An 11,047-nucleotide genomic window follows, 5' to 3' on the forward strand; every position below is an offset into this window, starting at 1 on the left:
TTCCCGGACCGGGGCACGAACCCGCGTCCCCTGCATCGGCAGGCGGACTCTCAACCACTGCGCCACCAGGGAAGCCCTACCTCACGGTTTTTTAGTGTGATAACTCAGGCAAGAACAAACCTTTATTCTGTTACATGCCAGGCACAGGCCGGGCCCTGAGGATCCAGGAGTGTGGAAGCGGAAAGTGTTCTTGTCCTCCTGAAGCTTGTGGGCTGGGGGAGGGGTCGTTAGACAGATTGTTATATAAATGATGAATTAGCCGCAAGCACAGGATCCTAGGGAATGTCGTCTGTTGGTTAAGTTAGAGACTATATGAAATAAACCCCTTAAGGAGCTCAGACTGGAAGCAACCAACTTGGAGGTGGCTGCTGCTATTCGCTCTCCCCTGCTCCCCACCCTCCAGGATGTCATAGCTCATGGTGGATCCAGGCAAGAGACGGGATGGAGAAAGACACAGGGTTCTTCTTACTGTGTGCTCTTCTGTCATAATCAGAGTTCCCTCCATCTCCCGTTGCCAGAATCCCAGATGGCTGGTGCCTGCCACGAGAATGAGAAACCCTAGGGGCTGGGCATGGGGTGGGTAGAGATGGCCACCTCTGGCCGGTGCCAGGCTGCAGCTGGAAGGGGCCCAAGTGGCAAGGTGCTCCGGCCCCCAGGCCTCCAGCCTTGGTGCCAAGACAGATGGCTCCTTCCTCCTCCAGCTCACGCCAGCCCCCTGCAGCGGGGTCAGCACTGCGAAAAGGTGGTTAGCAGATCTGTGCCATCTGCCCGCGTTATCTTTTGGAGGCTTTTGGTGATCTTGGCGGCTGACAAGGTGGTGTTTCTTCCACCTGGGGAGCAGGGTTCGGGCAGAGTGGCTACCTGGGTGACTGGGCTCATCCTGCAGAAAGGGCAAAGCCCCTGGCGGCTCTCTCATCCAGAGTGGTGAGGGTTCCACTGTGGCCACTGGGTGCCCAGCACTGTCCTGGGCCTGGTGGGCGGGGGAATCTGAGAGCGTGCCTTGCCTCCCACGTTCCCTGCATGTGCTGCGACCCTACAGCGTGTCAGGCCCACGTGGGGTGTGCAGCCCCTTGTTCAGCCAGTAGTCGTGGTATTGGGCCCATGGTGCCAGTGTCCCACACCCTCTGCCCTTTCAGCCTGTGAGCATCTTATCCTTCTTCCTAGAACGCCTTTCCCTTCTCTCCCCGCCACCGGAGCGAACTATGACTCATCTTTTGGGTCGCTGCTGAAATGTCACTTCCAAGGACGCCTGCCCTGACTCCCCAGTCCAGGGCAGGTCCCCTGGCACGGGCACCCAGAGTCCCAGGTCCCACCCTCTCCTTCAGAGCACTGGGCCCAGTTACGTGGCATGGGTTTGTGTGCTTCTTAGGTGGAGAGCTGTCTCGCTGCAGAGCCAGTGTGCTCCACGAGGATAAAGACCTTGTCTGGTTTCGCTCACCCTTGGACCTACATACAGTGCTCAATAGACAGTAACCCTGGGCTAAGTACAGGGATGATGTCAGAGGAGACAGCCCGGTTCCTGCCCTCGTGCAGCTGGCCATCTGGCAGGGAAACTGGATAATTAAAACAGCATCAGTCCTAAATGTTAGTTGTTATGGTAGGGCCTGTGGGGGCACACAGCAAGAGCACCCTGGCGGGTCAGGGAAGGCTTCCTGGAGGAAGTGACACTAAGGCCTGAGGGTGCATAGACATCAGCTGAGTCAAGAGGAGAGTTCAAAGGTAGTGTGGGCTGGAGTGGTTGGGAGATGCTTCCTGGAAGAGGGACATGAATGTGTTTGGAGGGTTAGGAGCAGTATTTAGAACAGAAAGTGGATGACCAAAGGTCCGAAGGTGACCTTGTGCCTCTGGCCTATTGCCAGTACAATGAAGGAGGCCAGTTCAGCTGGAGTAGGGGGTCAGGGGGTGGTGAGTAGGCCGCAGAGCTGGTCCCACTTCTGGAAGCCCTGAGTGACTGCTTGAAGAGATTGGACTTGGCAGTTTCCAGCAGGGTGCATCTCCCTGCCAGCGGTGCTCCTTCTGGGTCAAGATCTGAAAGTGAGTGCAGGCAAAGGAAGGCCATGCCCAGGGTCCAGGCAGCCTGTTTCTTGTGCTTTTCCTCGAGGGTGTCATGGCACCACTGGGGCAGCTGACACAGTGGGCCTTGTGGCAGGAGACCCAGGCCTCAGAAGCAAGGGCCTGGAACTTGCTCTAGGGCCCAGGGCAGGTGAGGTAGGAGAAAGGGATGATGATGATGAAAGCTGCCTTTTAGTGAGCAGTTACTATGTGCCAGGCACCACGCTAAGCCCTTTCTGTATTGTTCCGTGTTATCTGCACACAGTGTTCTCTATTTTAGAGAAGAAACTGAGGCACAGAGGTGAAGACACTTGCCTGAGTTCACCGGCTCTTCAGCAGCAGGGCTGAGACTTGGAGCTGGGTTGGCCTGGCTCCAGAGCTCCTAGAGCACGGTCACCAGTGAGTGGTGCTGCTAGAATTTAGAACTGGCCATTGCAACTGTGGCCACCCACTCGGTTTCCTGAGCAGCCTGGAAGGCTCACATGTGGACTAGGAGGCTCCAAGGAGCCAGGGGCAAACTGAACTCCTGCATAACCCTCCGAGAGATGAGGTTCACATGCCAGTTTGGACAGAGTAGCCCCTGTCTCTGAGCTTGAGTTTCCTCATCTGTAAGGTGGGCTCATAACCACAATTTGTTGTGCACTGAGTCATCTCAAGCTGAGATGAGGCATTTTCCCAACAGCCCTGTGAAGTGGGGATTGTTGTCCCCATTTTCCAGGTGAGGAAACTGAGGTCCGGAGAGGTTAAGTAATATACCTGTGAATTGTGGAACTGGATTGAAACATAGATCTGTCTAACCTAGAGCCTTCACTTAAAAGAAAAAAAAGCAATAGCTATTGAAAGATAATATAGATAAGGAAAGGACCACAAAGCATGAGCAGACAGTTTGATGAAATTCCACAGGTGTACACACCAGTCCCAGCCCTCCCAGAGGCCCCCCTGCCACTTTCTAATTACTGCCTCCCTGCAAAGGTAATCACCGCCCTTACTTCTAACACCATAGATTCATTTTACCTATTTTTTTCCCCTTTCTGATGTAAACTCTCATAGGAAAATGGTTTGGGACTAATTCCTGACTGTCCTCAGGTCTATAAATGGTGGATTGTTTTCTATCTTGTTCACTCAACTTGAATGTGAAGGTTCAGTTTTCATTCTCTCCTAGCCACTTATTGTAGCTGAGGATGCATAGTCAGTTAGATCGTTACTTAGCTGAACCCCGAATTCCTTTTAAACGTGGACCTCTTTGGTGTCCAGGCCATTTTCTAAACTTTTTGTTGAATCGCAGTATACATTTTCAAAAGTGCACACATCATAATACACAGCTCGCTGAATATTCACACAGTGCACATGCCTGGGGGCTTCCCTGGTGGCGCAGTGGTTGAGAATCTGCCTGCCAATGCGGGGGACACGGGTTCGAGCCCTGGTCTGGGAAGCTACCACATGCCGCGGAGCAACTGAGCCCATGAGCCACAATTACTGAGCCTGCGCATCTGGAGCCTGTGCTCCGCAACAAGGCCTGTATGCCCAGCACTCAGATAAGGGACTAGAAGCTTCTTAGCTCCGAACCAAACCCCCAAAGTAACCACAGTCCTGACTTCTGCCACCACAGATTAGATTTTCCTGTTTTTTGTTTGTTTGTTTGTTTTTTTGCCATGCCACCCGGCATACAGGATCTTAGTTCCTTAACCAGGGATCGAACCCATGCCCGCTGTAGTGGAAGCGTGCAGTCCTAACCACTGGACCTCTGGGAAGTCCCAGATTTTCCTGTTTTTTAACTTGAGGGAGTAAAACATAAATGGATTCATTCAGTATATGAGTATACACTCTTTTGCGTTTGGCTCCTTTTACTAAACATTGTGAGGTCCATCCAAACTGTTGTGAGGCGGTACATTCTCATTGCTCTGTAGTGTCCCATTGGTGAGTGGACGGTAATATTCATTCTCATGTCAGTGGACATTTAGGTTCTGTTCTATTAGGAATAGTGCTGCTGTGGACATTTTGTCTGTGTCTTTTCGTGAACATTTATATGCATTGCTGATGGGTGTATATCTGGTAGTGGAGCTGCTGAACACTGAACATATGTGTTTGTTCAGCTTTAGTAGATAGTGTCACACAGTATTCCAGTTACACTCCCAGTTCACACCAATTCACACTCCCACCAGCAGTGTGGGTAACTTCCCCTCGTTCCATAGCCTCACTATAACACAAGCTGGGTGTTGCCTGTATTACTGTTGTTTCCAATGGAGCCTTTCTGGTGGGTGCAAGATGGCATCTCATTATGGTTTTCCTTTCCTTTACGTTTATTGTCCATTTCTTTATCCTTTATGAAATGCCTGTTCAAGCCCTTTGCCTATTTTTTGACTGGATGCTATGTCCTGATCTGTAGAAGTTGTTTATATATTCTGAATACAAGCCTTTTGTTGGATATATTATTGGAAACGTCTTCTAGTTTGTGGCTTGCCTTTTCTCTTTCTTTTTTTTCCTATTTTTATAAATTTATTTATTTATTTATTTTTGGCTGCGTTGGGTCTTCGTTGCCCAGTTGCGGCAAGCGGGGGCTACTCTTCGTTGCGGTGCGCAGGCTTCTCATTGCAGTGGCTTCTCTTGTTGCGGGGCCTGGGCTCTAGGCGCATGGGCTTCAGTAGTTGTGGCTCGTGGGCTCTAGAGCACAGGCTCAGTAGTTGTGGCGCACAGGCTTAGTTGCTCCACGGCATGTGGGATCTTCCCAGACCAGGGCTGGAACCCGTGTCCAGATTCTTAACCACTGAGCCACCAGGGAGGTCCCTTGCCTTTTCTCTTTCTTAATGGTACCTTTTGATGAAGAGAATATTAAATTTTGAGGCAGTCCAATTTATCAGTTTCTCTCTATGGTTTTTTTTGACCTCTTTAAGAAATTATTGCCTACTCTAAAATCATAAAGATATACTCCTATGTTTTCTTCTAGAAACCTCTCGTTTTACCTTTCACGTACAGGTCTGTGGTCCATGTCAAATTAATTTTTGTGTGTATATGAACGAAGGTTCTTCACTTCAGTGCATATCAGTTTATCATTTTTCCCTTATGAGTCCTACTTAAGAAATCTTTACCTATCTCAAGGTCATGAAGGTAGTAGGAGACTTCACTTGTTTTTTACTGAGGTATAGTTCATGTACAATATTATATGTTACAGGTGTACGACATACTGGTTCACAATTTTAAAGGTTACACTTCATTTATAGTTACTATAAAATATTGGCTATATTCCCTAGGTTGTACAATATATTCTTATAGACTATTTATTTTATACATGATAGTTTGTACCTCTTACTCCCCTACCCCTGTCTTGCCCCTCCCCCTTCCCTGTCCCCACTGGTAACCACTAGTTTGTTCTCTATTTCTGTGAGTCTGTTTCCTTTTTGTTATATTCACTAGTTCTGTTTTTTAGATTCCACGTGTAAGTGATATCATACAGTATTTGTGTTTCTCTGTCTGATGAGAGCTTACTTTTTTTTTAAATTTATTTATTTATTTGGCTGTGCTGGGTCTGATTTGCAGCACACGGGATCTTCATTGCCTCATGTGGGATCTTTAGTTGCAGCATGCGGGATCTAGTTCCCTGACCAGGGATCGAACCTGGGCCCCAGCATTGGGAGTACGGAGTCTTAACCACTGGACCACCAGGGAAGTCCCAAGACCTTACCTTTTTTTTTTTTTGGTACGCGGGCCTCTCACTGTTGTGGCCTCTCCCATAGCATAGCACAGGCTCCGGACGCACAGGTTCAATGGCCATGGCTCACGGTCCCAGCCGCTCCATGGCATGTGGGATCTTCCCTGACCGGGGCACGAACCTGTGTCCCCTGCATCAGCAGGCGGACTCTCAACCACTGTGCCACCAGGGAAGCCCTGACCTTACTTCTTTAATAACAGTTTTACTGAGCTGTAATTCCTATGCCATACAGTTCATCTATTTAAAGTAGACAATTCAGTGGGTTTCGGGGATATTCACCGAGTTGTGCAACCATCACCACAGTCAATTTTAGAACATTTTCTTCCCCCAAAAAGAAACCCACAGCCATTAGCAGTCACTCCCCATCCCCGCTCCCCCCCTTAGCCTCTTAGCCCCAGGCAACCACTAATCTACTTCTGTCTCTGTAGGTTTGCCTGTTCTGGCTAAACATTTCATACAAATGGAATAATAAAATACGTGGCCTTTTGTGACTGGTTTCTTTCACTTAGCATAACGTTTTTAAGGTGCAGTGTTGTAGCGTGTGTCAGTACTTCATTCCTGTTATTGCTAAATAAGATTCCATTACATGGCTATACCATGTTTTTGTCTATCCATTTATCAGTTGACGGGCGTTTGAATTGTTTCCATTTTGACTATTATGGATAATACCACTATGTACAACTTTTATGTGGAAGTATATTTTCATTGCTCTCGTGAGGAGCCTTCATTCTTAATCATATACAATGAGATTCAGTGATGACGTGTCTTTAAAGCCCTGGCACATACTAAGCGTTTAAACAGTGACAGCTATATACAGGTTTTATATATATATACACACACACACACACACGCACACGCGCGCGCGCGCGCACACACAGCAAAGGACACCACAATTTAGCTGTTAACGAAAGACCCTGTAGGGAGTTCCCTGACGGTCCAGTGGTTAGGACTCGGCGCTTTCACTGCCGTGGCCCGGGTTCAATCCCTGGTCAGGGAACTAAGATCCCACAAGCCGTGTGGTGTGGCCAAAAAAAAAAAAAAGCCCCTGTAATCCCCACCCAAGCACTGGGTCCCCAACACACACATCTGCCCACAGACATTGGGAGGTCATGGAAATGCTCAGACAACGCCCCCTGTTCTTTGCAGGTCAAATCACACGTAGGTGGTAGCACAGCAGGGCAGGGAAGGGAGGAATCAGGAGTCCTGGGCCCTGACCCTGCTAAGCTGCTGATTTGTATGTGCCATCCAGGGGCCTCAGTTTTTCTACTAGAGAGTGGGCGTAGGGCAGCTGGTAGTTCTGGCCCTGATGCGTGGCTCACTTAGCTTCTTTCCCGTTCCCCAGGCCGTGGCTCAGCTAATGACCCTGTGAGTGTCAGAGAGTCATCATTGCCCCTGGGGGCCCCTGTCCCGGAGTGGCCTACCTGTCTGCTCCCAGCATGGCGTCAGACACCCCTGAGTCCCTGATGGCCCTCTGCACTGACTTCTGCCTGCGCAACCTGGATGGCACCTTGGGCTACCTGCTGGACAAGGAGACTCTGCGGCTCCATCCAGACATCTTCCTGCCCAGCGAGATCTGTGACCGGCTCGTCAACGAGTGAGCAGGCATGGGGCTGGGGCAGGGGCCTGAGCCTCAGCATGAGTGTGTGCGGAGAGATTGGGAGCATTGTGTGTGCCCCCCGCCGTGGGGATATGCACACACGTGGGTATCCATGGGTGCAAGAGAACACTGGCCCCTCCATGACCGTAAAGTTGTAATTGTGCATGTTGGTATGTGTGTGGAGGGGGGCGCACGTGAAGGAATGTGTTTGCACACACGTGGGCTTCTGCAGCACAGGGTAGGTTTGAGTGTGAAACTGAAGGTATGCATTACACCTATGAGAGGGTGTAGAAGCCTCTCCTATAATATAAATGAAGGAGTTATATGCTGTCCTGTGTGTGTGTTTGTGTGTGTGTGCACATGTGTGTGCGTACACATACGATGCACCTGTGCCTGTGAACACGTCTGTGTGTGAACCTGAATACGTACGTATTTATGCACCAGCGCCAGAATAATGGACCCCTGAGCAGGGATCAGATCATTCAGAAAATCTCTATGTGGCTTCTCCAAGGGACTCCCCACTAATAGAGGCTCCTACAAGGATGATATACAGGCCTGACTGCTGGGGGTTCGGTCCAGATGCCCAGAGGGAAATTGTTAGGCCAGACAGTTGCATATAAAAGTGGCAACCTGTGTGTGACCTGAGAGCCCAACTTGTAAAAATGTTCTGAGCATCTAATGTGGGTCAGGCACTATATTGGACACTGCAGAGCAGAGTTGTGTCCATTTTACAGATGAAGGAACTGAGGTCTGGGGAATTTCAGTTACTCGTGTAAAGTTGCCCAGGTAGTGAACAGCCAAGCCAGGGTGGTGTATGACTCCACAGCCTTTTCCACCAGACCAGCATCTGCTGGTATCTCAACAGAGTTTTACCGAGCTCTTGCTCTGTAGCCAGCTGGGAACTCCAAACCCCTCGGCTCAGTCTTCCTGTTGGACAGGGTTCTGGGAAGGGCTGATCAGGGAGTCAGAAGCTGGCTTAAAGAAGGTGGGGAGTGTGGACGTGCATGTTTGTTAAAGAAGCGTCTACAGTTTGGCGGGGAAGAGCCTGGGATTCGCCATTGATAGAGGCCCGTTTATCACCAGTTGGTCTACCTTTGGACTCCTGGTTCCTGGGGCCACCCTTAGTCTCATCTGTAGGATAGTCAGGATCCAACCAGGTGCTATGAGGAAGAGGAGGAGGAGGAGGAGGAGATGGAAGTTGCTGCCGGGGTGATCAGGGAAGGCTTCAGAGGAGGGGGAGGTCTTGTGCTGGGCCTTGAAGGGAGGATGAGTGTCCCTCCCCTAAGCCAGGCTTCCTTCCCTCCCAGGTATGTGGAGCTGGTCAATGCCGCCTGCAACTTTGAGCCGCACGAGAGCTTCTTCAGCCTCTTCTCGGACCCCCGCAGCACCCGCCTCACCCGAATCCACCTCCGCGAGGACCTGGTGCAGGACCAGGACCTGGAAGCCATACGCAAGCAGGTGAGACCTGGTCACCGGGCACCGGGGATGGCCAGGGGAGGCCACCCTGAGACGGTCAGGCAGAGTTGGGGCAGGACCGGTCACCTCCAGCCCAGGAATCCTGAGGCGCCTCCAGGGCTCTCCCCCTTGTGCAGACCGCTCCGCAAGCCCCACGTGTGGCCCGGGGCCAGGCCTAGGCTGGGGTGTGGGCGCAGGGGTGATAACGGGGCTGTGCCCGCCGCCAGGACCTGGTGGAGCTGTACCTGACCAACTGCGAGAAGCTGTCCGCCAAGAGCCTGCAGACGCTGAGGAGTTTCAGCCACACCCTGGTGTCCCTGAGCCTGTTCGGCTGCGCGAACATCTTCTACGAGGAGGAGAACCCGGGGGGCTGTGAGGACGAGTGCCTTGTCAACCCCACCTGTCAGGTGCTGGTCAAGGACTTCACCTTCGAGGGCTTTAGCCGCCTGCGCTTCCTCAACCTGGGCCGCATGATCGATGGGGTCCCCGTGGAGTCCCTGCTGCGGCCGCTTAACTCGCTGGCCGCCTTGGACCTCTCGGGCATCCAGACGAGCGACGCGGCCTTCCTAACCCAGTGGAAAGACAGCCTGGTGTCCCTTGTGCTCTACAACATGGACCTGTCGGACGACCACATCCGTGTCATTGTCCAGTTGCACAAGCTGCGGTGAGCTGCGAGCCCAGAGCTCGCGGGGTGGGGGCGGGGAGGTGGGGATTGTCAGTCCCAGAAGATTCCTGAGCCCCCGGCCAGGCAGAAGGCGGGGCTAGAAGAGACAGTCCCATTCCTTAAACCCACGGTTTTGGTCTGATCGGGGCTGTTAAGGGCACCTGGGTCCCAGCACGTTTTTTCCCAGAACGCCCTGGAGTGGTTGTAACAGGGATGGGCCCTCCCCTGCCACGGACTGAAACAGCAGGGGTCTACGAGGCAGCCCCAGTCTGTGTCCAGCCCCTGACCTGTGCCCCCAACTCCAATCTCCAGACACCTGGACATCTCCCGAGACCGCCTCTCCAGCTACTACAAGTTCAAGCTGACCCGCAAGGTGCTGAGCCTCTTTGTGCAGAAGCTGGGAAACTTGATGTCCCTGGACATCTCCGGCCACATGATCCTGGAGAACTGCAGCATCTCCAAGATGGACGAGGATGCAGGACAGACCAGGTGGGGACCCACCCGCCATGTTTGCTAGCAGGGTATCATTCAACAGGCATTGACCAAGTGCCCCTCTGTCAAGTGCTGTCCTGGATGCTGGACAGAAAGAAACACATCAGGCCCTCCCGAGTCTGTGTGAGCTAGTGGGGACAGACGGGTCATTATTAGGGCTGCACAGGGCTCTGGGGTTGCCCTGAGGGTCAGGAAGGAGGGAGAAGGAGGAATGGCACCCAGGCTGTGCAGAAAGCTCATTCTGAGTTTGCCAGAGGAAGGGTGTTCTAGCAGAGGAAACAGCACGTGCAAAGGCTGGAGGTACCGCACGGGGAGTGACTGGGATATTACGGCGCTCAGACTGGCCGGAGCTGGTGTGGTGGTATTAAGATAAGGCCAGCACACCCGCCACTCGTTCGGTGTTGCGGCAGACAGGCTGGTCCCCAGGTTGCTTGTTTGGAGGAGAGAGCTGATTCAAACCCATCCAGCTGTCACTGGCCGTAAGCCCTCTCCCCGACCGGAATGGAGTGGGGTTTGGTTGATGGGCATGTCCCTTCATGACTGTTGGGGGAACCTGAAGGTGACACATCCTCACTAGAATGGCAGATAGGATTCTCCAAAGATGGCTGCAACAGTATCTCCTGTCCCACATGTTCTCTACAGTGTGACCTTGTCACCCTCCCATCAAGAGGTGGGGTCTACGTCCGTCCCCTGCCTTTAAAAAAAAAAAATGGGACTTCTCTGCTTCCCTGGTGGCACAGTGGATAAGACTCCTCCTGCCAATGCAGGGGACACGGGTTCGAGCCCTGGTCCGGGAAGACCCCACGTGCTACGGAGCAACTAAGCCCGTGCGCCACAACTGCTGGGCCTGTGCTCTAGAGCCCACGTGCCACAGCTACTGAGCCTGTGTGCCGCAACTACTGAAGCCCACGTGCCTGGAGCCCGTGCTCCGCAACAGGAGAAGCCACCCCAGTGAGAAGCCCGTGCACCGCAACGAAGAGTAACCCCTGCTCGCCACGACTGGAGAAAGCCTGTGCTCAGCAACAAAGACCCAACACAGCCAAAAAAAAAAAAAAAAAAAAAAAAAAAGACAATGCCGGAG

General features: G+C 52.1%; 1 protein-coding gene and 1 non-coding gene across 7 annotated transcripts in view; one reads left to right on the forward strand and one right to left on the reverse strand.

The window, feature by feature from the left end:
- The window catches only part of ZER1 (zyg-11 related cell cycle regulator), a 31,051-nt gene that overhangs the window by 5,240 nt on the left and 14,764 nt on the right, over window positions 1–11,047 (forward strand). For 5 of the 6 annotated variants that reach the window (XM_024126515.3, XM_024126514.3, XM_024126512.3 and 2 more), the window contains exons 2-5: window positions 7,101–7,352; window positions 8,663–8,813; window positions 9,038–9,474; window positions 9,787–9,963. In XM_024126515.3, the coding sequence (XP_023982283.1) occupies window positions 7,195–7,352; window positions 8,663–8,813; window positions 9,038–9,474; window positions 9,787–9,963 (923 nt within the window). In that variant the 5' untranslated portion in view covers window positions 7,101–7,194. The remainder of the gene's footprint in view (window positions 1–7,100; window positions 7,353–8,662; window positions 8,814–9,037; window positions 9,475–9,786; window positions 9,964–11,047) is intronic. The other variant, XM_028497568.2, reaches the window with a different exon arrangement.
- TRNAG-CCC (transfer RNA glycine (anticodon CCC)) lies at window positions 5,644–5,715 on the reverse strand. The gene has a single exon. It is a non-coding gene; the product is annotated as a tRNA-Gly (tRNA).

This window comes from Physeter macrocephalus, chromosome 13, assembly GCF_002837175.3.
Source record: "Physeter macrocephalus isolate SW-GA chromosome 13, ASM283717v5, whole genome shotgun sequence".
NCBI classification, from domain to species: Eukaryota; Metazoa; Chordata; class Mammalia; order Artiodactyla; family Physeteridae; genus Physeter; species Physeter macrocephalus.